Source organism: Neopsephotus bourkii, unplaced genomic scaffold (assembly GCF_033783945.1).
Source record: "Neopsephotus bourkii isolate Nb327-2 ecotype Australia unplaced genomic scaffold, CSIRO-AGI_Nbou_v1 NB_1139, whole genome shotgun sequence".
Classification (NCBI taxonomy): Eukaryota; Metazoa; Chordata; class Aves; order Psittaciformes; family Psittacidae; genus Neopsephotus; species Neopsephotus bourkii.
In genome coordinates, this window is record NW_026901625.1 from 632290 (window position 1) to 653559 (window position 21270).

The 21270-nt window shown below is 55.3% G+C and overlaps 1 protein-coding gene, 1 long non-coding RNA gene and 1 other non-coding gene across 3 annotated transcripts; all 3 read right to left on the reverse strand.

The window, feature by feature from the left end:
- Nucleotides 1-385: 385 nt before the first annotated feature.
- KLHDC8A (kelch domain containing 8A) lies at nt 386-10710 on the reverse strand. Its single transcript, XM_061362827.1, has 7 exons — nt 10285-10710; nt 4403-4469; nt 3844-4276; nt 2390-2554; nt 1212-1427; nt 770-871; nt 386-579 (listed from the first exon to the last, which is right to left on the reverse strand). The coding sequence occupies exons 3-7, from the start codon at nt 4217-4219 to the stop codon at nt 386-388; spliced, it is 1053 nt and encodes a 350-aa protein (XP_061218811.1). The 5' UTR covers nt 4220-4276; nt 4403-4469; nt 10285-10710.
- Nucleotides 10711-12109: 1399 nt separating this feature from the next.
- Nucleotides 12110-17524, reverse strand: LOC133217561 (uncharacterized). The gene is made up of 3 exons (XR_009726892.1): nt 17416-17524; nt 12925-13017; nt 12110-12216 (listed from the first exon to the last, which is right to left on the reverse strand). It is a non-coding gene; the product is annotated as an uncharacterized LOC133217561 (long non-coding RNA).
- A 3417-nt stretch (nt 17525-20941) lies between these two features.
- TRNAW-CCA (transfer RNA tryptophan (anticodon CCA)) lies at nt 20942-21013 on the reverse strand. The gene has a single exon. It is a non-coding gene; the product is annotated as a tRNA-Trp (tRNA).
- Between the last annotated feature and the right edge of the window lie 257 nt (nt 21014-21270).

A 21270-nucleotide genomic window follows, 5' to 3' on the forward strand; every position in this document is an offset into this window, starting at 1 on the left:
GACTGTCAAATGCTACAGGTTTGCAGGAAAAGCCTTGCTATGAAGGCAAAAGACTGATCCCCGGGCTCTGGCTGCAAGGTGGGGGTTTCCCTTGTTGCCAGCCAAGAGGATCTGTGCCGGGAAGCACACATCAATCCCAGGATGCTCAAAGAGGACAACATCCCACCAGCTCTCCCTGAACCACCAGTGACCTGTCTGGACACTACCAATGCAGTGCGAGCAGTTCCTCCACCTGGGATTGCCCATAGAGCTCCAAAGACACCTGGAGGGCCCAACGTGCTCCTCACCTCCATGGGGCCAGAGCGGCAGCATCGAGGAAGGGGAGGACCAGGCGCCCTGGCTGCTTCGCCTCCACTGCTGGAGGCAGCGAGGGGCAGGGTCCTTCTCAGGCGTCAGAGATGCACAGAGCCTCCACGGCACTGCTCAGGCCCTGGCTCACCCCCCCAACGGCCAGCAGGCAGTTGTGCAGCACGATGCTGGAGCAGGCGCAGCGCGGGGTGGGCATCGGGGGGAGGCTCTCCCACTTGTTCTTCTCGGGGTGGAAGGCTTCCGCCGACTCCAGGACCGTCGGTTGGTTCCCTGGAAGCACAGTGAGGGATGGGGTCAGCGGGAAGCATCCTCTGCGCTGGGACAGGGTCTGTGCTCCAGACACCATCCCCTATGGGGTCTGTTCTCCCTGCTCCCTCAGGCCAGCGTCTCTCCCCTCTGTAATGCTAACACACAACCCACATGCACTATTAAAGCATCCCCACCGTGCCCGCAGCCTCACCGAGTCCCCCAGCCACGACAACTCTGCCTTTCAGGTAGCCAGCCACGAAGTCTGCTCGCCTCTTCTTGAGGTAGGAGGAGCGCTCCATCTTCATCCAGCCACCTGGAAGGGATGGGACAGGGCATTACAGGAGCATCCACCCCGGGACACCATCGGCCTCTCTGACCCACGTGCTTGTGGAAGCGCTGTTTTGCTGCTGCACCCTGGGGCAATGAAACCGGGGAACGCAGGGCTCAGCTTCCTCACTGCCACGTCAGGATACCCAGGACTGTGGGGCTCTCCTCTGCTGCCCTGATGCTGGGCTCAAAGCACCAGCTCAAAGCAAGCAGGAGGAGACCGAACCCAGCGGATGAGCGCTCTGTGGTCTGCAGACACAGCAAAGCCCCCTCGTGTGCCACCGGTCCCGCTCCTTCGGGCAGGATGGATGCGGGACAGCGCCCACCTTGCTCCATGTCAAACATGTCCACGGTCCTCATGAACTTGGGCTGCCGGTAGAGCCGGCCCTGGCGCAGGCCCCCGAGGCTGAAGAGTTTGTCTTCAGTGGGCACGAAGCTGGAGAAGGCCCTTTTGTTGGGGATGTTGGGAAACTTGGTCCACGACCGGGTCTCGGTGTCAAAGACCTCGAAGGCATTGATGGCGTACTTGGACTGCCTTCCACCTGCGGGACAGGGAGAGGGAAGGCTCAGCTTGGCTGACAGCACCGAGGCAGCAGCAGCAGGAACCAGAGGGGCCTCCTGGGACAGGCAGAGAGCAAGAGAGCTGCTGAAACGGGACCCATTCACAGCTCGGATGCCTCTGAAGGCAGAGCCTGGGCTTGCTCCTGGCCCCACAGGGTGTTTGCTAGCAGCAAAGTGCAAAATACATCAGAGTCCTTCTGGTAGCCCCTAAGGAGAGGCAGGGGCGTGCAGGCTTGGAGCAATCAGGGCTTGTGCATCCTGATCCTGAGCCATGAGCAAACAGCAGCGGTCCCTGCCTTGGCTTCCCTTTCTAATGAACACCCCCGGCACAGGATGCCCAAAGAAGGGGTAAATGCCCCATCCCTGCAGTGCTCAAGGCCAGGCTGCACAGCCTTGGGTGACAAGGTCTGCTGTGAGGTGTCCCTGCCCGTGGCAGGGGTTGGCACTGGATGATTCAAGCTCCTTTCCAACCCAGACCATTCTATGGTCATCCCCTGCGAAAGGCTTCGTCTGACATTGCCCACCTATAGCAGCCTCCAAAGCAGCTACAAAGGCAGAGCCTCTGTGAAGCTGGGGGATGCTTGGCTGATATATAATGTATAGAAGCATTTTAACACCTTGGTTGAGCCCAAGGGCTCCTGGTGCAGCTGCAGGACTGAGAATGGAGCAGAGACCAACTGCACCTTTGGCTGCCAGCACCCATGGACGGTGGGACAGGAGAGGGCCCTCACGCAGCACCGTGAGTCTCAGCGTGCTCAGGGGTGCTCGCTGTGGAGCTGTGAACCCAAACCCAGCACCAGCCCCTCCACCAGCAAAGCTCGGGGGATCTGGAAGCACAAGAGAGGAGGCAGAGATGGAGGAGAACGTGCCCAAAGGCCCAGAGCAGCGGAGCCGCTCGCTGAGGAGGAGGAGGAGGAGGAGGGGAGGCAGGACTGCTCCTTACCCAGCACGTAGATCTTGGTGCCTCGCAGGAAGGAGGTGGCAGCGTACCTGGGTGTGGGCATGGCCGCCAGGGACACCCAGATGTCCTTCAGCATGTCATAGTGCTGCAGGTAGTTGTGTGCCCGCAGGTCGGATCCCATCCCGCCGGCTGCATAGACTCTGTAGTCTGGGCAGGGCCGAGAAGTAAAGAGAAGCCCACAGAGTTATTACAGGGAAGCATCAGAAATACCCCCCTGACACAGAACTGGTCGCTCCTTGGAACCCCAGCCTGGTTTGGGTTGAAGGGACCTCAAAGCTCCTTCAGCTCCAACCCCTGCCACGGGCAGGGACCCCTTCCACTGGAGCAGCTTGCTCCAAGCCCCTGTGGCCAACCTGGCCTTGAGCACTGCCAGGGATGGGGCAGCCACAACCGAGCTCCCAGCCCTGGGGCACAGGAGGATGATGCTGGTCCTGCAGCAACGTGGATGCTCTTCCCCAACCCCACTCCCTCATCCAGGGCTGCTGCTCCCATGCTGCTCCCCTGCTTCGCCCCAGCAAGCTCTGGCACAGGAGGCAGCTCTGCAGGCTGGGACAGGAGGCTCGGAGCCAAGGCACTGAGGCTCCTTGTTCCCCATCAGCTCCATCCGCCAGTGGCAAACCCGGCTCTCCAGATCAACCCCTATCCGCACAGCATCATCATCTCCTCCAACAAGCATCTCATGCTGCAGACAAGATGCAGGAGAGCAGTGAGAGCAGCCTTGGCCTTGCAGCTCTAAAAGCAGAGAGCAGCCTGCACGCTGCAAGGATGTGTGCAGCTCTCTCTGCTCCTGGCCTCTCACAGCACATTGACCCTGCTCCATCGGTCAGGCAAGCTTATACCCAGAGAGGAATCCATCTCCAGGATGGTAAATATTATCTTTAAGCATTCCGTGACGGGAGCTTTTAAACCCACTTAAGCAGAGAAGCCAAGCAGCTCTCCAAGATGCTCCCTGCAGATTAGAGCCCTAATCCCAGGCAGGGTGGGAAGCTCCCTGAGCCCAGCTCCAGGCTCAAAGCAGGGCAGAGCGTGCTAAAGGAAACCCACATCCACATCTCTGCTCTGCAATGGAATGAATGGGACAGGCTGGTAAGGCAGAGCCCGGCAGGGATGTAACCAGCCCCACTTGAGGCAGGAGCTGAGCCACAAGGGCAGCCACTTCCCCTCCTTCCACAGCTTGAGCCCACGTGAAGCTGACTCTCTCCTGGCTGGTTCTGGGTTTGGACCAGAGCTGTCTCTCTTCTGAGAGCTGGTCTGTGGCTCACATCCACCCAGCAGCATCATTCCTGCTCTCCCAGCACCTGCAGCACTCAAGCTGCAGCAAGCAAGAAAGCTTTAGTGCCTGCTGCACCAACCGATGGGACCCCTTCTCCATCCCACCACCCACAGGATCCCTGCCTGGCCAGGAAGGACGCAGCAGGAACCGGGATGCTCCTTGCCTTTTGCCGTCACAGAGATGCCCATGGCCGCCTCCCTCAGCGAGTTCCTCTTCTTCCACTTGCCCTCATCCGTGTTGTACATCTCCACTATCTTCACCGGCAGCTGATTCACTCCCACCCCTCCGATCACCATGATCCTCTTGCCCAAGGTGGCCACGGCCACCCCAGCCCTGGCCGTGGGCATGGGGGGCAGCGATGTCCACTGGTCAGCCTCTGGGGAGTAGACCTCGAAGCAGTCCATGGGGACCCCGTTGTCATCGCAGCCCCCGATGGCAAACACTTGCCCCCCGGCTTCCACCAGCGTGGAGTAGACCCTGCGGCTCGGGAGCGGGGCCAGGGTTTTCCATTGGAAGTCTTTGCTGTTAGCGAGCTCCATGGTGGCTGGGGGGGACACAGAGCATCGGTGCCTGCCCAAGGGATGGGGCTGCCTATGCTGTGGAACAGCAGGGGAAGCAATGGAGAAACACGAGGTGCAAACAGCGACTGGGGCAGGAGCATCCCTGCCTGCAGCCGCCGGTGCCTTCTGCCACCCCCAACACACAGCAGCAGCCGCCGGTACCTTTCATTGTGTCCCCATGAACCCTGCAGCTCCGGATCTGCTTCAGAAGCTTCTGCAGGGACTGGGCCTAGGATGAAACAAAACAAAGGATGGGGATAACGAGGAAAAGGCAGGAGAGGCTGGAGCCGGTTCCTGAGCATCCCCACCCCAGGCAGCGCTCCCAGTGAGGGGGCTGCAGGTGTCTGCTCACTTCCCCTCCTGCTGGGGACCTTTCCCTTACACCCTCCCTCTCTGCCCTCGTTATTCCCCCTAACCCCCGTGCCCATCCTGGGGGGAAGCCGCCCCAGCAAACCCTGCCTGGGGAAGGCAAGAGCCGGCCCTCGTGTCTGCAGCCCAAGCACGGAGCTGGAAGGGACCAGAGCAGCGCAGGGAGGGGAGGCAGAGGCTCTGCTGGGAGCCCACGGTGTCCCCTTCACCTCCTCTCAGGAGCACGCAGAGGAGGTTCATTAGGGCAGGAGGACAGAGAGAGGGCAGACAGACAGGAACAAAGGCAGCGGCTTGCTGGCTCGCCCAGCACCCAATGGGATGTGGTTTGCACTGAGCATCTCCACCTTCACTGTGTAACTCGGTGCCCTTCAAACCAAGTGGGGTTCATTCCACCCTGGCAGAGGCAGCAGCCTCTCCAGCAGGGGATGTTTGACACAGGACTGCAGGACAGAGCCAGCCATGCCATCAGGAGCCCCAAAGGCAGCGGGCTCCTGTGTGAGCGCAGCCCTGGGCTAAGACAGCATCGCCCCCCCTTCTCCCCATGCAGACCCCTTGGGGTGGGCTCTGCAAGACTTCCTGAGCCAGGAACAGGCCTTGTCCGCCCCCCCCCCAGCACCCCTTGCCCTGCCACAGCCCTGCAGCTCCCCGAGCCCTGACAGCCGGAGCAGGCACCGCCTGTAGCTTAGCAACAGCCACCTACAGCCTCCTGCCATCACCCGTCACACTTGGGATGATCCCAGCGGGAATCCTGCTGCTGTCACAGACCAGAGCACAGAGCAATGGGGCAGGGGTGCATACACACACAGAGGGGCTGGTGTACCCCAGACTCACCCTGTGTGCAGCGCACTGGGGGTGCCTGTTGGGTTTATCAGGTAAGCAGGGAGACAGAGGCATCCCTCAGAGCAGGATGGTTGCTGTTATCTCAGGTACAAAACATCACCCCCCCAGACTCATCTCTTCCCCGGGGCTCAGCCTGCAGGGCCCATCCGAAGGGGACATCATTTTCCACGGTCACGTTAGCTCCTACATCTCCTCTGCCAGTGTGATGAGAGGAGGGCGATGGAAAAGCATCACTGAAACAGGTCTCAGGCCACTGGGCTGGGATCCATCAAACCCATTTCCCACATGAGTGCGAGCTGGCACCAAACCCGACCCATCTGAGCAGGGCTTTTTATTGCCATTCATTCTCCCAACTAGTCAGCTGAACACCATTTACTGCATGGAGAAGGTGGTTCATAAATACCACCTCCATGGGCTGCATCCCCCAGCAGCAGGCACATGCGCACAGCACAGAGGAACACAAAGCAATGCTAAGGAGGAGGAGCAAGGGGCAGACAATGGCTCAGGTCACCAGCTGCCCGTCTCCTCTCAATCCCTTCTCATGTGATGCGCATCACTGCCGGCAGCTGGATCCGCTCGGGGAGCTTGGGCAGCTCAAGCGGCTCTGGAGCAGGGCTCTCATGGATCACTGCTGCTCTTGCAGGTGGGTTCTCATGCATGACCACAGGCACAGCCACAGATGAGACGGGCAGAGCTGGCTCCTGCTTCCAGACACCAGAGGGTTCATCCTCCTGCCCTTCCTTCTCCAGCTGGAACGTGCAGCCCTGGGATGAGACCCCGTCAAGCATCAGTGACAGAGGCAGAGCTCGCTGCTGGTGCCAGTGTCTCTGCTGTCACTACGGTTACCCAAAGCTCAAGCAGAACTGTCTCAAATGGCCTGGAAGCGTCTGCTTTGAGCACAGCAGCTCACAGCAGTGACTCGGAGCACTTGGAGAGGGCTGCGGTGTTTCTGTGGGTCCTTCATGGGAGCAGGCAGAGCCCAGACCTGCCCATGCAGCCCAGTGTGGTCCCAGAGAGCAGAACCAGCAGGACCCACCCTCAGCAGCAGCAGTGCAGAGCTCTGCCCCAGTCCAGCTGCACACATAACTCGCTATTCTTGGCTTCCACGCTGGTTAAAGACAATGAAACCAGCGTGAAGCCCTCTACGCACGCACTTGGTTTCCCTCCCCTTCAGCATCACCTGAATCCCACTGGGAAGCGATACTGCAGGAGCCAGGAGCTGCCCAAGCACCCCCTTCCCTGCAGCTCCTCCCAGCCAGAGGGAATCATCACTTCATTATCCCAAACACTCTGGGAGCATTAACAGTTTTCCTTCCTTAAATGGCCACATTAAACTCAAACTGAATGGTAATTGCTTCTCTATCAGAGCTGGGCCCCTCCAGGGCACGGAAACCCCAGCTGTAAGGGCTCAGCACAGCTCAGCACCCCCAAAAGGTCTTTGCCAAGCGGCTGTGGAGCATTGATGACCTGCAGTGATTTGTGATGTATAAGAGATGCACTGGTGGGTATTAGAGTGCTCTATGGGCTGAACTGGGGAGAGCGATCTCAGTGCTGGTCACTGCTTTCCCTTTCCTTCCTATCTCACCCCACAGAGGTTGTGTGATTCCAGGTCTGGAATTCCCTCAGGAGCCAGCACACAACCCATCCGGAGCAGAATCCTGCCCCCTCCAGCCATCAGGGTGTCATTTACGCTCTACCCTAAAGAATGCGTTGCAATGAGCACAGTGAGGAGGGATCCCGTTGACACCTCTCCAGATGGAAGCCAATGCAAAAAGGCCCCAGAAGATGAAAAGCCACAGAGATATTCCCAAATGTTCCATGCTTAATGCTCAGACTGAGGATATGCACCCCGAGACATCACCATCCACCCACAGCCACACTCATACACCCTCCACCCAGGGAGGACCTCAGGCCATTTTATCCAACACGTATGAAACTGTGCATGCTACAAACAGAAAGAGACCCTTAAATTCTCCCTCAGACCGAGGCAGATCCAACCCCATACAAACTGATGCTGTCCCGCTTGCTCTGAAGAGCCTCCAGCACTCACAGAACCGCCTCAAACCCTCACTCAGGCACCGTGCCCACATCAGGGCCACCCCGAGGATCCAGGAGACCACAGCACTTCCTCCTGGCATCTCATCCCAAGTCCACCTGGGCCACAAGAGCTCACCCTCAGCTTTGCTCACTCGAGGTTTCCACCCGCGGGTCAGACCCAGGGCGCCCATCACATCCCCATCAGGAGCTGTGCTCCAGACATCACCGCATCACCTGCCAAGCGTCCCCCTGGTCCTCGCTGTCAGCAGGAGCAGGTTAAAGCAGACCCAGACGCCAGCCTGCTAAAGAAACCGCTGCTTTCAGAGGCAAAGCCCTTGCACTCACCTGAGCATCAGGGTCAGATGAGCACGGGGCAGCCCGGCCGTGTGGAGCCCCCCCGCAGCACAGGGGCTGCAGGGCTGAGCTGAGAGCAGGCTGCCACCCAGGCAGCAGGCAGCAGCGGCTCCCAGTGCTCCAGGCGTCACAGGAGAGGCAGGAACAGGGACAACAATGTGCTGGAAATAGCACACAAACCCCGAGATGAAATCACAGCTCCCGCTCCTCGGCACCGGCAGGAACCAGCAGCTCCAGCTCAGCTCTGCCCTGGCTGCCTGCACTCCCTCAAGTAAGGAGATGACACAGCACAGACAAAGGCAGCTGGAAAGAGGCTCAGTGCAGGGGACGTGTGTCTGCCCCGAGGAGCATCCATGCTACAAGGCCAGGAGCAGGGACACAAAGAGGAGATCCCCAGGAGCCAAGGAGCCCAGCTCCCCCCTGCCTGCTCCTGGTTCTCTTCCCAGTACAATTCCAGGTCTCAGCAGCACTCTGGTGCTTTCCTGACTTCCAGGCGCAGAATCCAATGCAATCCGGAGAATGGAAGGAACCATCAATCCCTGTGGCTCAGCTCTTCTGCTCCCAGTGTGGCCCCAGCCCACTCAACACTCATCACTTGCTTCAAGGGGCAGAGATGGAGGTGGTGAGAGGTGCCAGGTATGGGATGCTGCCACACAGCCCCAATACACCTGGCATAGGCAGGGACCTTGGTCCTGCCTGGGTACCACGTGCCATATTGGCTAAAATCAGGGGTTTCACCCAAACATAAAGGACAAGTGATGAGAAAGGACAGGAAACGGGGACAATGCTCTTTGTGCTGCCTTCAGCTTCACTGGAAGCTGGCAGGACACGAGGCACCTCGGATAACACAGCTTCCAATGTGGGAGCAGCACCTAAACCTCCCCATTAATCACTGCGACTGAAGTGAGCTGGTTTCCCTCCTCGAAGCACACAGATGTCACCTTTGCAGTGCAGGATAAACACCAGCAGGGTGTGAAGAGGCCCTGAGGGCTCAGGTACCAACCGCTGCTGTAAAGACACAGCCAAACAGGACACTGGGGAGGGCACCGCTTCCTGGAAGCTCCAAGCCCACGTTTCTCCCTGCTCAGCACCCAGAGGAGACCCCTAAACCCCTCCCCACCAAGCCACAGGCACCCTTTCTGCAGGCTTTGCCCCCTCCACATCTGCAGCACCACAGCTGGGCTGCCGAAAGCCTCCAACTTTTAAGCAGAAAAGGCTTTAAAGAAACCCCCTGAGCCGCAGGGGCTCCTTTGCTGCTCCCTGCTCACACCCCGGCAGCTGAGGCTTTAAACAGAACAGGAATGAAACGCTGAGCCCGGCATTTCTGACCTCCCCTCGCACTGAATCGAGTTTCCTTGCCATAGTAACAGCTCCCCCGAACAACAACAACAAAATCCGCTGGTTCCTCTGCAAATACCCACTTGGCAAGAAGAGAGAGGCAGAAGGGAAGAGCAAAAGCACAAATGCATCGTGGCAAGCAAAGGAGAAGCAGCAGCTCACAAGCAGCTCCTTCTACTCCTGTTCCCCAGCATCTCCCTTTGCAGACATAAGTAGGTGCAGTTTGAAGGTGAAGAGGCTGTGACCGAGCTGACCCCCCCCCTCCAGCTTCACTCCTGCCCCCCAACACCAGTCCCTTGGGATCATTTCCATGCCAAATGCAATTCCCAGGGGTTGCTAATACAGAAAGGCAGCAAGGTCGTGGAAGGAAATATTCCACAGCAGTTGTGCATCAGGAGGGTGCCAGGAGCTTTAGCAGGCTCCAGGACAGCAAGGAAAGCTGCTTAATCTACAGAACATCCCAGCCCATCCCTCCTCCTGGATGGGCTGAAGAATCAGCAGAACAAGATGCACATCCCAGTTTGTCTCCAGGGAGAGAGCTGTAATTCCATCAAGAGGAAAGATAACCCACCTGCAAGACTAAGGATGCCCCGTCCCTGGTCCAGCTCCCAGCAGCATCCTGCATCTCCTCCCCTTGCCCCAGCTGCTGCCGCTGCTCTCCCCACAAGCAGCTTCTCTTTAGCACAGGTCAAATGCAGAAGGTGCTTTTCAAGCCCTGCAGCCTCACTGGTGACGTTCATAAAGCTCTTGTTACTCTGTGCTTAGGCTGCATCCCTCCGCAGGGAATGGAAAGAGCCTGGGTCAGACCTCAGCTGGGGGCAGCGCAAGGCAAACACCATCGCTGCTGAGACAGGGCCTGGCCTGGGAGAAGGGCTGAAAATGTGGGATTTGGGACTATGGGGCTGGGAGGAGAGCCCCCTCCTTAACCCACTTTTAGCACAGTCTCAAAGCTTTGTTGCTGGTTGTTTATTAAAAGCCTGGCCTGGCAGTGGGAGAAAGCAGCTCCTGCTTTAAAGCATCCCACTCCCTTCCCCATCACCCACTGACCTCCAGCAGAAACTCCCTCCCTCCTGCCAGGAGCTTGGGAAGCACAGGGATGTACTCACAGCGCTGTGTCCAGGTGGAGCATGGCTCTGGTTACAGATGCTCTTCAATGCCCGAATCCTCAGTGCCTGTAGAGCATCCTCCTCCTCCTCCCTTCCCGCGCTGGTGGCAGGGATGCGAGCAGCGCCGGGAGCAGCCGGGGCTGGGATTGCTGTGTGGGAGGGATGCAAGGGAAGAAAGGAATCAGCATCAATCCAGCAGCCCTGATCCTCACCCTCCCGAGATGCAGGACAATGAACGGGGAGCGCGTTTCCCCATCTGCTCTCCCTGCTCTCAGCGCTGCAGCCGGGCTGTGCGTGCCTGTGTGTACCCGCTGCATCACCAGCCCCAGAGTTTAAGCCTTTTATGGCTCCCTGTGCTCGCACAGGGTGTTCTGTAACAGCAGCTCTCCCTCAGCCCGCCCTCCCCGCCTGCGAGCACACAGCTCCAAGGCAAAGGACGGAGATGGGTGAAGGGAGGGGAGCAAGAAAAGCAGGAGCTGCCTTCAAGAGTAGCCCTGGGGCTGTCCCAGTGGTGGCTGGGACTGGGGGACCCCATGCTGCACGGATGTAGGACCCTTTGGATCCCTGTTCCCATCCTAAGAGTCACCCCAGGCTTTCCCTTCCCTGCTCCTCCTCGAAGCGCTGCAGAATAACTTTGCAGAACAAATCACTTCTAAGCCAAAGCCGAGAGAGCGATCCTCTCACCGCACCTTCCATGGAGCTTCACAGCGCCTCCCCAGAGATGCGCTTGCACTGGAGCCCTGCAGACATCCCCAGTGCTTCAGGAAGTGCCCGAGCTCTGGGAGCCCCCAACACCCTCAGGGATCCCTGCTCCTTTCAGCGCTGCTCAGCTCTTCCCACCAGCCCAGACCCCCAGCTCGGGCCATGGCTGGTACCCGCGCAGCAGCATCGAGAACCCAACAGCCCCTGAACCTGCATCTTCCAGAGTCCATTTCCATGTCCTGGTCCCCTTCCCTGAACCAGGGACAGGCTCCAGAGGTGCTCAGAGGAGTTTCCAGGTTGAGCCCTGACAGAGCCCCTCGGTGCTGACCCCAGGCTCAGCCCTGTACTGATGCAGACTGGCTTTACCCCTCCCCATCGCTCATAGTTGAGATAGGGAACTATTTGAAAGCAGCTCTGGCCGTGAAGGAAGAGAAATGAGGAAATCAACAAGAAGTGGAGTCAAATGACTCCCCATAAAGCACATTCTCATCCCCTGGCTGCTATTTAAATCTCCTCTTAGCTTTCCAGTGGGAGGATTCAATTTGCATTTAAATAAAAACCTCAAGCAGGGGGGCAATCCAACCCAACCTGAAGATGTTCATTACAAAGACATTCACTTAAGAGCTTCAGAAAGACCCCATCAGGACGGATTCTAACAGGGGGCTGTGAGCACCGGGGCATTATCTGACACTTGCCATTGGGAAGCTGTTGTTATTTACCAGAGCCGTCGCAGCTCTGAATAAAGGCTTCCATGAGCTCCCTGCTTACAACCAGGGTAAATCACAGGAGGTCGTCTCAGAACGCTGGTTCCTGGGGAAGGAAAGGGGCGGCTGCAGGACAGGGTTGGCAGCTCCTGTCCATCCCCACATCAAACCATGGAGCTCCCGTGATGGGCACCATAGAATGGTTTGGGTTGGAAAGGACCTCACAGCTCATGCAGTTCCAAGGCCCTGCCATGGGCAGGGACACCTCACACTGGAGCAGCTCAACGCTGCCTGGTACTTGGGTGACCTTTATGGGTAAAAAGGAAGCAGAAGCCTCGATACCCCTCATCCTCACAGTCCTGCACATCGATGCTGATAACTTATTAAATACTCTTCCATTTTCATAAGTGTCTAATTCACCCATTGAAAACCAACCAAGGTACCTCCAAACCCCCCTGCATCCCTTCCTAGCTCAGCACAGGCAGCGTCACCTTCCCACGAGGAGCAGTCTGCACCACGTCAACACCTGCAGGAGACAGCAGAAATGGAAGATGAAGGTGAAAAGGGCGAGTTTAACTGGGACAACAGCAGTGAGACTGGGACAGCAGCTCGGCCATGGAGCCCCAGCCACTGCCTGAGCAGTGCATGGGTCAGGCTGCAAAGTAACTGGGAAGGAGGGAGCTTGTGCAGTGCCCTATAGAGACCAAACAAAGGCAGCGTTGGCTTTGCTCAGCAGATGGTGTTTGAGCAGTGGGAATGGCACAGGACCGGAATACCTTGGAAGAGAAGGAAGCCTGAGGGACACCCAGATTTGTGCTCAAAAGGAAGAACTTTTCCAGGCTGCTTGGAAATTATAAAGGTGGCACTTAAAGAATAACGTTAGTGCTGGAAACCTGTAGCAGCTTCCTGCAGTTCCACATCTGTTTCCATGGGAACAGCAGGAGAGGTGCAGGAATTCCTGCAAATGCCACAAGCCAAACGTGGGGAATAAACATCTTCCAGCAGCAGGGTAAGGGGCAACAAGCACAGACTGAAACACAGCAAGTTCCATCCGAGTATGGGGAAGAGCTTCTTTAAGGGTGGCAAAACACTGGAACAGGCTGCCCAGGGATGGGGGATGCTCTGGAGACATTGAACCTGCTTTAGCAGGGGGTTGGACTGGATGCGCTCCAGACATCCCTTCCAGTCCCAACTGTTCTGTGTGATTCTGGGATTTCATTTCCCTCCTTCTTACCTGCACCCGTTCAGGTTGAGCCAACCGAATCCAATGAGCACTCAGCCAAGTGCATGGGGAAGGCATGTTGAATTGCAGTGAGCAGGCCCCAAGCTAAGAAAATAGGGAGAAAGGATTAAAAAGCACAGTCAAGCTTTTAAGTAAAAGGCTTTTCCTTTAGAAGAGCTCAGGATCATGTAGATAAAGGGGGGGAAACCCTACAAGAGGACCAAGACCTGCCCATGCATCTCCGTTCCAAGAGAGGGTCGAGCACACAGCATCCCTGGCACTGCTGGTGATGGAAGAGAGCAGCGCAGGGGAAGCAGAGCCAGCCCCTGGGCCTCTCCCCTGTCATCCCTCGCAGAGACTCGGCAATCTGACAGTTCATTAAGCAGTTAATTCATTAATTCTCCCTCCTGCAGGGCCCGGAGCTGGTTACAGCCCAGACAGAGACCGTAATGTGCGGAGACAGGAGCCAAGAGCTTCAGGAGCTCTCGGGCAGCGTTTAACCCAGGGGGAGAAGTGCACCAGCTGTGTCTGCCCACTTGATGGGCACAGAGAGACGTCAGCTCGGGACACAGGGGCACTTTGAAGAGACAGCTGCTGGGGAATATGAAAACCCAACCAAAAGCCAAGCCCCCTTCACACACAGTAACGCTCCCATCAGCTACAGCGAGCAGAACGGCAGCAGCGGCATGGAAGAGCTTTAGGCTGTGTGACAGGGAGGGGATGGATGCATGTGGCTTTGCAGGCTTCTAGAGCAGCATGGTTACACACAAAGAGCTGTTTGGGGGGTTCATGCACGATACAGCAGGGTTACCACAACATGGGGACAAGGCAGAGGTCTGCGGGCATCCCAGGCTGCATCCCTTCAGTGTTCACAAAGAGAGGGTCTCTTACGGTGGAAGATCGCATCCTCCTTCCCGACCGGTCCAACAGGAGTCAACACATTCCAGTGCAGGACCCAGGGTGCTTTGGGTTCTCCATAGACTGTGTCCAGCCCTGAGGAGGAGCCGATGCAGGAGCAGGGACCTGGAACGGCGCCGTTTTGCTCTCTGGTCTTCAAAGGAGGCGAGGGTTGATCATTCCCAGGGCAGGCAGGGATAAGAGCCAAGGGCAGCCTGCGTGGAGAAAGGGTTTGAAAGGGGCATTGGGAAAAACACCTCAGTGCAGCTTTGTGGGGTTTGTAAGTAAGCAACGATGAGATTGTGGTCAATTAACCCTCGGTCTGTCCAAAACCTTTCCCTTGAACCGCAGACAACACTGGGGTTCTTCGCTTGTCTCAGGGGTGAGTGCTGGAGCATCCCGTGCTTTACAAAGACCACTCTGAAAGTGACCCATGTCACAAGCCAGATGCTTTGTTTCAAAGGCTGCCACAATGAAACGGGTCCGTTCCTCAGCATTTTCACCTTTGTTTTGCTGATCCCCAAAGCTAAGTTCATGGGCAAACATTAATCTGTTCACAACGGCCTTTTGCTCAGTTCCCCCTGGATTAAGGAGTGTTCTTGGCTTCCAGTCCTTTGTGACAAGCCATCAAACCCCCTCCATGTGTCCATCCACAGCAATTCATTTCCAGCTTGGCTGGACCGTGACAGCCTGGCAGGCACCTCTGGCCACCTTCTCCTTTCTACATTCCCTTCAATCCTTATAGCTTGGCTGCAAAATTGCTTCTGCACCTGCAGGATCTTAAGCATGGTTGGATGGAGCTAAAGGTCAGAAGAGCCAAATGATCCAGCAAAACCATCCCTAGGAAGAGCAAGGCAGACGCAGAAGGAAGAGGATGTCTCACCCATGTCTTCTGTAGCTTCCACTCTCCAGCCCCAGCTGCTGCGCATCCTGGGGTGTCTCTGGGAATAGAGGGATGTGCTGCAGGGAAGTTGATCCTAACTGACCTCACTGCTCCAGCACTTCTCCTGGTCCCTATTTAGCACCCATGTTGATGCCATTACTCTCCCACAGCTGTTCCTGCCAAGCACAGATCCCTGCTGACAGGACTCTGGAGAAGGCTGCAGTGCATACAAGCAGAGGCACAGGAGGCAGCTCCTCACAGGGACCTGGGGATGGTGCTGGGGGCCCGCCTGCACCTGAGGCACCGGGGTCGGTGCTCAGCGGGAGGAGGTGGGTGCTGATGGATGTCAGTTTGTCATTCATCCTACCCACACCCGCAAGGGAGCTTCCCCAAGCAGGGTAAGAGGAGCTGGAGGCAAAGAGAAGTGAGGCAGCTCAGGCACCAAGAGGAGAGGCAGTGCAGAAGAGCAGCCAGAACAAGCGTGTTCTCTGCTGGTACCCAAAGCCATTGCTCTTCTGCAGGTATCAGGAAAACCCCGAGCCCCCATCTCCTTTGGGAAGTACTTGAAATCACCAAGAGACCAGGTTAAAATAAAGGCTGGTTACCTGCAGTCTACTCTGCCAACATGGATGCCTCTGGAACACCAACTGCTATTCAGTAGATCATTGTGCTCTTGTCCATCATTTTCTCATCCTGCTGGAAAAAGAAATCCCCTTTAAACTCATTTAGTGCATCCGTCAGTGAGTAATGCACAATAAACAGTAGTTTGCCTCTGGACACATCATCTAATCACAGCAGCTCAAACTCATCTGCATGTGAGGAAAACAGTGCTATAATCAACATCCCTGGTACAGCGCTTCAAGGCCTCGCTCAACACTGGAGTCCCTTTGTGCTGGGTGCCACCAAGAGGCAGGAATCTTGGGCCAAAGAGGCTGATGACCATTCCCTGCAGAGATTTAGCATCATGCAACAAGGCCCATTTCCAGGGCTGGAAACTAAATACTAGACTTTTCAACAGCTTACATTGCGCATCACACAGGTAAGTGCTTGGGCTAAAAGATCCACTCGGAACTGCCTGTTACGAGATGATCCCTGGCTGTATTTTAAATGTTAAGTGGAATTTATCCCACAGCTACATCAAAAAGTTCTCCCAGATCATTCTCTTCAAAAGAGAGCACCACCTCCTTTATGGTCACCACCTCCCTTACGGTCACCACCTCCTTTATGGTCACCACCTCCCTTACGGTCACCACCGCCCTTACGGTCACCACCTCCAGGTTAGAGCCATGCTGAGAAGGAAGTGGAATGCCTTGAGGGAACCCTGCCAGAATTCCTCTGGAATGAGCAAGCTCCTTTGCTCAGGAGCACAGCAAAGTGCATGTTAGATAAATACAGATAAGATGGAAGATCTCTAAGCTTAATCTTAAGAGACCAAGGTCAGTGCTTCTGTACTGCTGTATTAGCAAGTCAAATGAGATGCCATAACTCGTGGCCTCGTTTGGATGGGGCAGCAGTCTGAGGGTTGTGCCTTGGAGGTGTTCTGTCCCCAGAGGAGTGCAGGGAGGTGCCTACAGTAAGTTAATGCCTGGTACCTTTACTTTACCCTGCGGAAAGCCTTGGGAGTGCTGCGGGCTCTGCTGCCAGCTGGTGCCTGCATCGGGTCCCTCAGCAACTCATCCCCTGGCAATGTCTGTGCTACCTGTTCATGTTAGGACAGAGCCGTTAGTGCAGGCTGCGGGCAGGTAATGAACCCAAAGGCCTCAATGCCACAGGACACAGCCCACGTCCTCCTTACTCACACTGATTTAACACCAAGATGCTTCGCCTGTGATGAGACCACACACACAGGGACAAAGCAAAGCTGATTTAAAGGCATGGAACCGACAGCCTCATACGATTTACATTCAGGAAGTGAGGACTAAAGCAATCCTCAAGACAGCTTTTACTTTACCACTCATTAGTCATCTGATGTGTACCCTATTCTTTATCAATCCTTTATCTAATTCTTTTCTATTTAAAACCCTAATGAGAGGTGGCCCATCATGAAGTGGCACCAATTTTCATTTGTTAGCTCCTATCTCACAGTTATCCTTATGAAGATATTGAAAGCTACCACATCAGCTTAAGAGATGGAGTACAAGGAAGCGGTTTAGTTCTGTTGCCACAAATTAACCTGGCTTCCTTTAATAGTCATTGCTAGAAAGGCAGAATGCAGACAGCAAACAGTGCTGGAAGCCCCACTGAAGTTCACTTCACATGGGATTGCCAGCTGCAAAGACATAACAAAATGAATGTGGAACAAGTACACATACTTCCCTCTATTTCCTCCTTATTATCTTGATTAACCTGAATCAGGCAACAGAAGCTTCATTCCATGCTCAGTCATTTGAAGGTGTGAAGGCAACGAAAGAGAGGAGCCTGATGGACTGAGGACACCCCAATGACCTTCCCTGTGGCATTAAAGGGCAATGTGTTCTCTGATAGCAGCTCCTCAGTGAAGCAGCCAGAGAAGAGCTCTGAGAGGCACAGCTTCTCACTCCCCTTCCAAAAGAGAGCTCAAGCAACTGGAGGCAGGTCACAGAAGGATGCTGTAATTAACTGATTAGAGGTAATTGCTGCATTTGTCAGGAGCTCATACAAAGCACGTCAGTTGATATCAACTCGCAATTTCCCTCAGTTAGCTGTAGAGACATCAAATATTCATGTGTTAGCAGATCCCTTACTTCACTATGGCCAGAGGCGCAGGCTGCTGTCACTTTGAAGTCTGTTGTTCCAAAGGTTACTCCTGGAGCTCTGAGTGAGGAGAAAGGGAAAAACGTTCCTTAAAACACAGTGAATTCACCTGAACCTCCCACACCAGGCTGTGATGGGATTCCTGATACAGCTGCAGTGCATCAGTGATGGAGCTCCTCTTGTGCAGCCTCCGGTCACTCGGTGACCACAGAGGTGCTTTGGCAGGGTGCTGGTTTGCATCCACAGAGCACGGCTGCAGCATCACAGAGGGGCTGCAAACAAAGCCAGCGGTGAGCAGCCACGCTGGAGCCTGAGGACCCCACTCATGTGCTGGGGATCACCCACCAAACCCCCACAAACAGCGATGGATCCAGCCCAGGCAGCAAAGCACCTTTCCCTTTAACTCATTCCCAATCCCTGCACAAAGCAGCTGTGTTTGAACCAGCTCTGCCTTTGTGATGCCGGCTGCTGCACAGTCAGATTAGCCCCATGCACAGCTGGTGGCTCAGGGGGGTTCACAACGTGTCTGAACCCTGCAGGAGCCTGAAACTTCTCCCTTTTAAAGCAGCAACAAAACTCATCCCATTCAAGTCATCGCTGAAACAAAGCTGGATCCTCATTACAGGCTCCAGCAGAAACGGGAAGTTTGGCTTCATCTTTGAAGGGAACTTCAAAGGACATCACAAGAAAGAAAAGGTGGGGGCAGAGCAGCTTTGAGTGGAAGGAACTCCCCAAAAGGCCTTTGGAGATTAAACCCCAACATTCTACTCGAGTACAAACCCCTTTCAGCTCTGATTTTCCAGGTTAGGTGACCCCTACAATGGTCCCCCCACTTCATCCTCTCTGTTCTGCCTTTATCTGTTCAGCCACAGTGCATCTGCAACAGGGTTTTGTTTGCTTTCCACACAACTCCCTGCTGTAGCCTTCATTTAGTCAGTGCTTTCTGTGCTGAAGGTATTGCTCTGTCAGTCTGAAAGCAGCACACACATACAGACGGAGCACAGTCAAGTGATGCTGCCTGCCTGAAAAGGCAGATTGCCCGTGTGTATTTGCCATACCACGAAGGGAAAAGCTATGTCAAGTCCACAAATCAATGAGCAGCATTGTCAGGGCCCTGGGAACACAATGGGTGGGTTCCAGCGATGCTCCTGCACCACATTTCCATACATATGACACAGCCCCAATGGATCATTGCTAGCACAGAAACCCTGTGCACTGCTGCATGCAACAGCTGCTCCTCCATGCCTCGGTCTCTGGTGACCTGATTTTGATTATCACATTTGCCAGCTCCATGAGGGGGGGAAATCAACACCCGAGATCAGAGGCTGCTTGTTCTGAAGGGCAAAACTGCCTCGAGCTGCTCCTCTTCTGCCTCCCCTCAACAGGACGGAGCCTTCAGATCTGCTCTTTAATGTCTCCCTGGTTGGTTGCTCTTCCCTTTCTCTGCACTATTAAGTGAAGCAATTGGGGAAGGATAAAATGAGGTGACCTCAGCGACACTCCCATAGTCTTTGTTTCCATTGCTGTGTGGCAAGTGACAGGTACCTGTCTCACAGGCCATAAAACCCCTCACTGCTATAGACATCTATAGCTATAGACAAACATCTACAGCAAGCACTCAGGTGAAAGGGGGTTTGGAAAGAGGAGTCCGTGTTCACAGAGAGTCGAGGAACATAAAGATCACATAAGAGAACCTCTGAGTTCCCCACGTGTTGTTCTCTAACACAACAGTTAAACCTTACCCACCGCTGGGTGTTAGCAGCTACTCTGATGTAACCTCCAGTGGTGAAGTCAACTGGAAAGGAATTTCACTTTGATGTAGAAAAACCCTTCTGGAAGAGTGCAAGTTGGAAGCGTCCCAGGAGCTGAAAGAGAAAAATGAAATATCCAAGATTATCCAAGAAAAAACCCGATTCTCACCTTTTATGGGAGCAGAATGAGAAAGACAGCGGCAAGCATTGCTGGGACAAGCCCAAGTTAATGCATCATCAGACAGAAGTGACTAACGGGGCTTTGCCAGAGCCTGCCAGGGAAGAGAACAGCACCTTGGAGGCTTCTTTTAAATCATAATAATGATAATGATGATAATAATAATAATGATTCAACTATTTAATAGTAACAGACTGAGATTAGAGAAGATGCTCAGGTTCTAGGTGTTACCCTTTCAAGGGTTCCAGTCACTTCCATTAGGCCACCCCATCCCTCCCCACAGCACAGTTAGACACCAACCCAATTACACACCACATAGCAAACACATGGGAAGCATTTATTCAGGCTTCCAGAGGGAGGTTTGGATGCATCCTGCTGTCACCTTACAACTGGCTTTGGTACTGCCCATGCCAGGGAGCTCAGTGCTCGGGATCTGTGCTTCCAGATAGGAGGTTGTTTTTTGCCAGCCTTAATGAGAGTTGGAGCAGTGAAAGCAGGGCAGGGATTCAATTCCTCTTTCTTTTAGCCTGTTTTCTAACACAAAGGTAATCTTTGTGGCAGAAGCTCAAGGCATCATTCCTATGTGCTGTTGTGAAGCAGTGAGGCTCAAAAGAGAAGCTAGTTAAGACAAAAGGCATTTAATGGAAAGAGACCAGGACAGCAGGAGCCCATCAGCTGCTGAACAGGTTAAAGCAGTTAAAAGGAGTTAATGAGCACAGCTTTCTCCATCCTGCAGGTTAGATTTGGCCTCATCCTTCCTTCCAAAATAGCTTCAGGTGCACTCCCGACTCAAAGCTATTGCTGCTTCTGCTGCTGTAAAGGCAGGAGAAGGGCTCTGTGTGGAGCACCGTGTGCTGTGTTTCATTCCAAGTAATAGCTTAGCAAGAAGAAAGGCACCACTAACTTCCCACAGCACCACAGGAGACGAGCGTCAGCACAAGCTCCAGCTCCTGGTGGTTCCACGAGGTTCATCCTCTCCAGTCCTGTTGCCAAAGTTCCCTCTAAGGCTGCACAAGTGAAGACAAAAGCATTCCTAAAGCATTACTTACATCACTGAGATCCTGGCTGATGCCATCGCTCCCACCACACGGTTCCCCAGCATCCCCAGGACCAAACACCACTCAGTTCCCAAGCCCTTTGAGGTCACAGCTGCCTATGATCAGTGCACTGAGTGCTGCTGGTGCGGAGAGGCACAGGGGAAACCCAAATCCTGCAATTTGGCACTTCCAAACCCTCCAGAATCATGGAACCGTTTGTGCTGGAAGGGACCTTAAAGCTGATCCCGTTCCAACCCCTGCCACGGGCAGGGACAGCTTTCATTAGGTGAGAAGCTGCTTCCTTTATGTGGGGTGAAGCACAATCGTGCCCCAGGTCCATGAGCTCTGGGTACGGGTCCACAAGCCCCTTCGTTTGACTGCAGCACCCCGGGGCCACTGAGCATCGCATGCCACCCACAGCAAGAATTAACAGCCGAGGAGAGCCCATCCTCTTCTCACCCCATCCCTGCCGCTCCCCGCGGTACCCTCGAGGCCAGCCCCGGCTCTTTGTGCCCGCGCGCCGCGAAAAAGTGAACCCCGAAGGGAGCAGTGACCCCGACGTGATTCGAACACGCAGCCTTCTGATCTGGAGTCAGACGCGCTACCGTTGCGCCACGAGGTCTCGGCAGCCGCAGCTTCCGTGTGCCCACAAGAGCCGGCGTAGCGTTCCGCGCATGCGCGCACGGACGGCAGTGCCCGGTCTCGGTACTCGGTTCCGGTCCGGCGGAGAGAACCGCGGCTCCCCCCACCCCCGGCCCGCTTTGAAGCCGCGCCTGGGTCAGCCACGCCCCCATGGTCTAGCCACGCCCCATGGGCTGTACCACAGCGCTGGGAGGGGCTCACCCGCTCCCCCCCGCTGTGGGCTGTCCGGATTTAAAG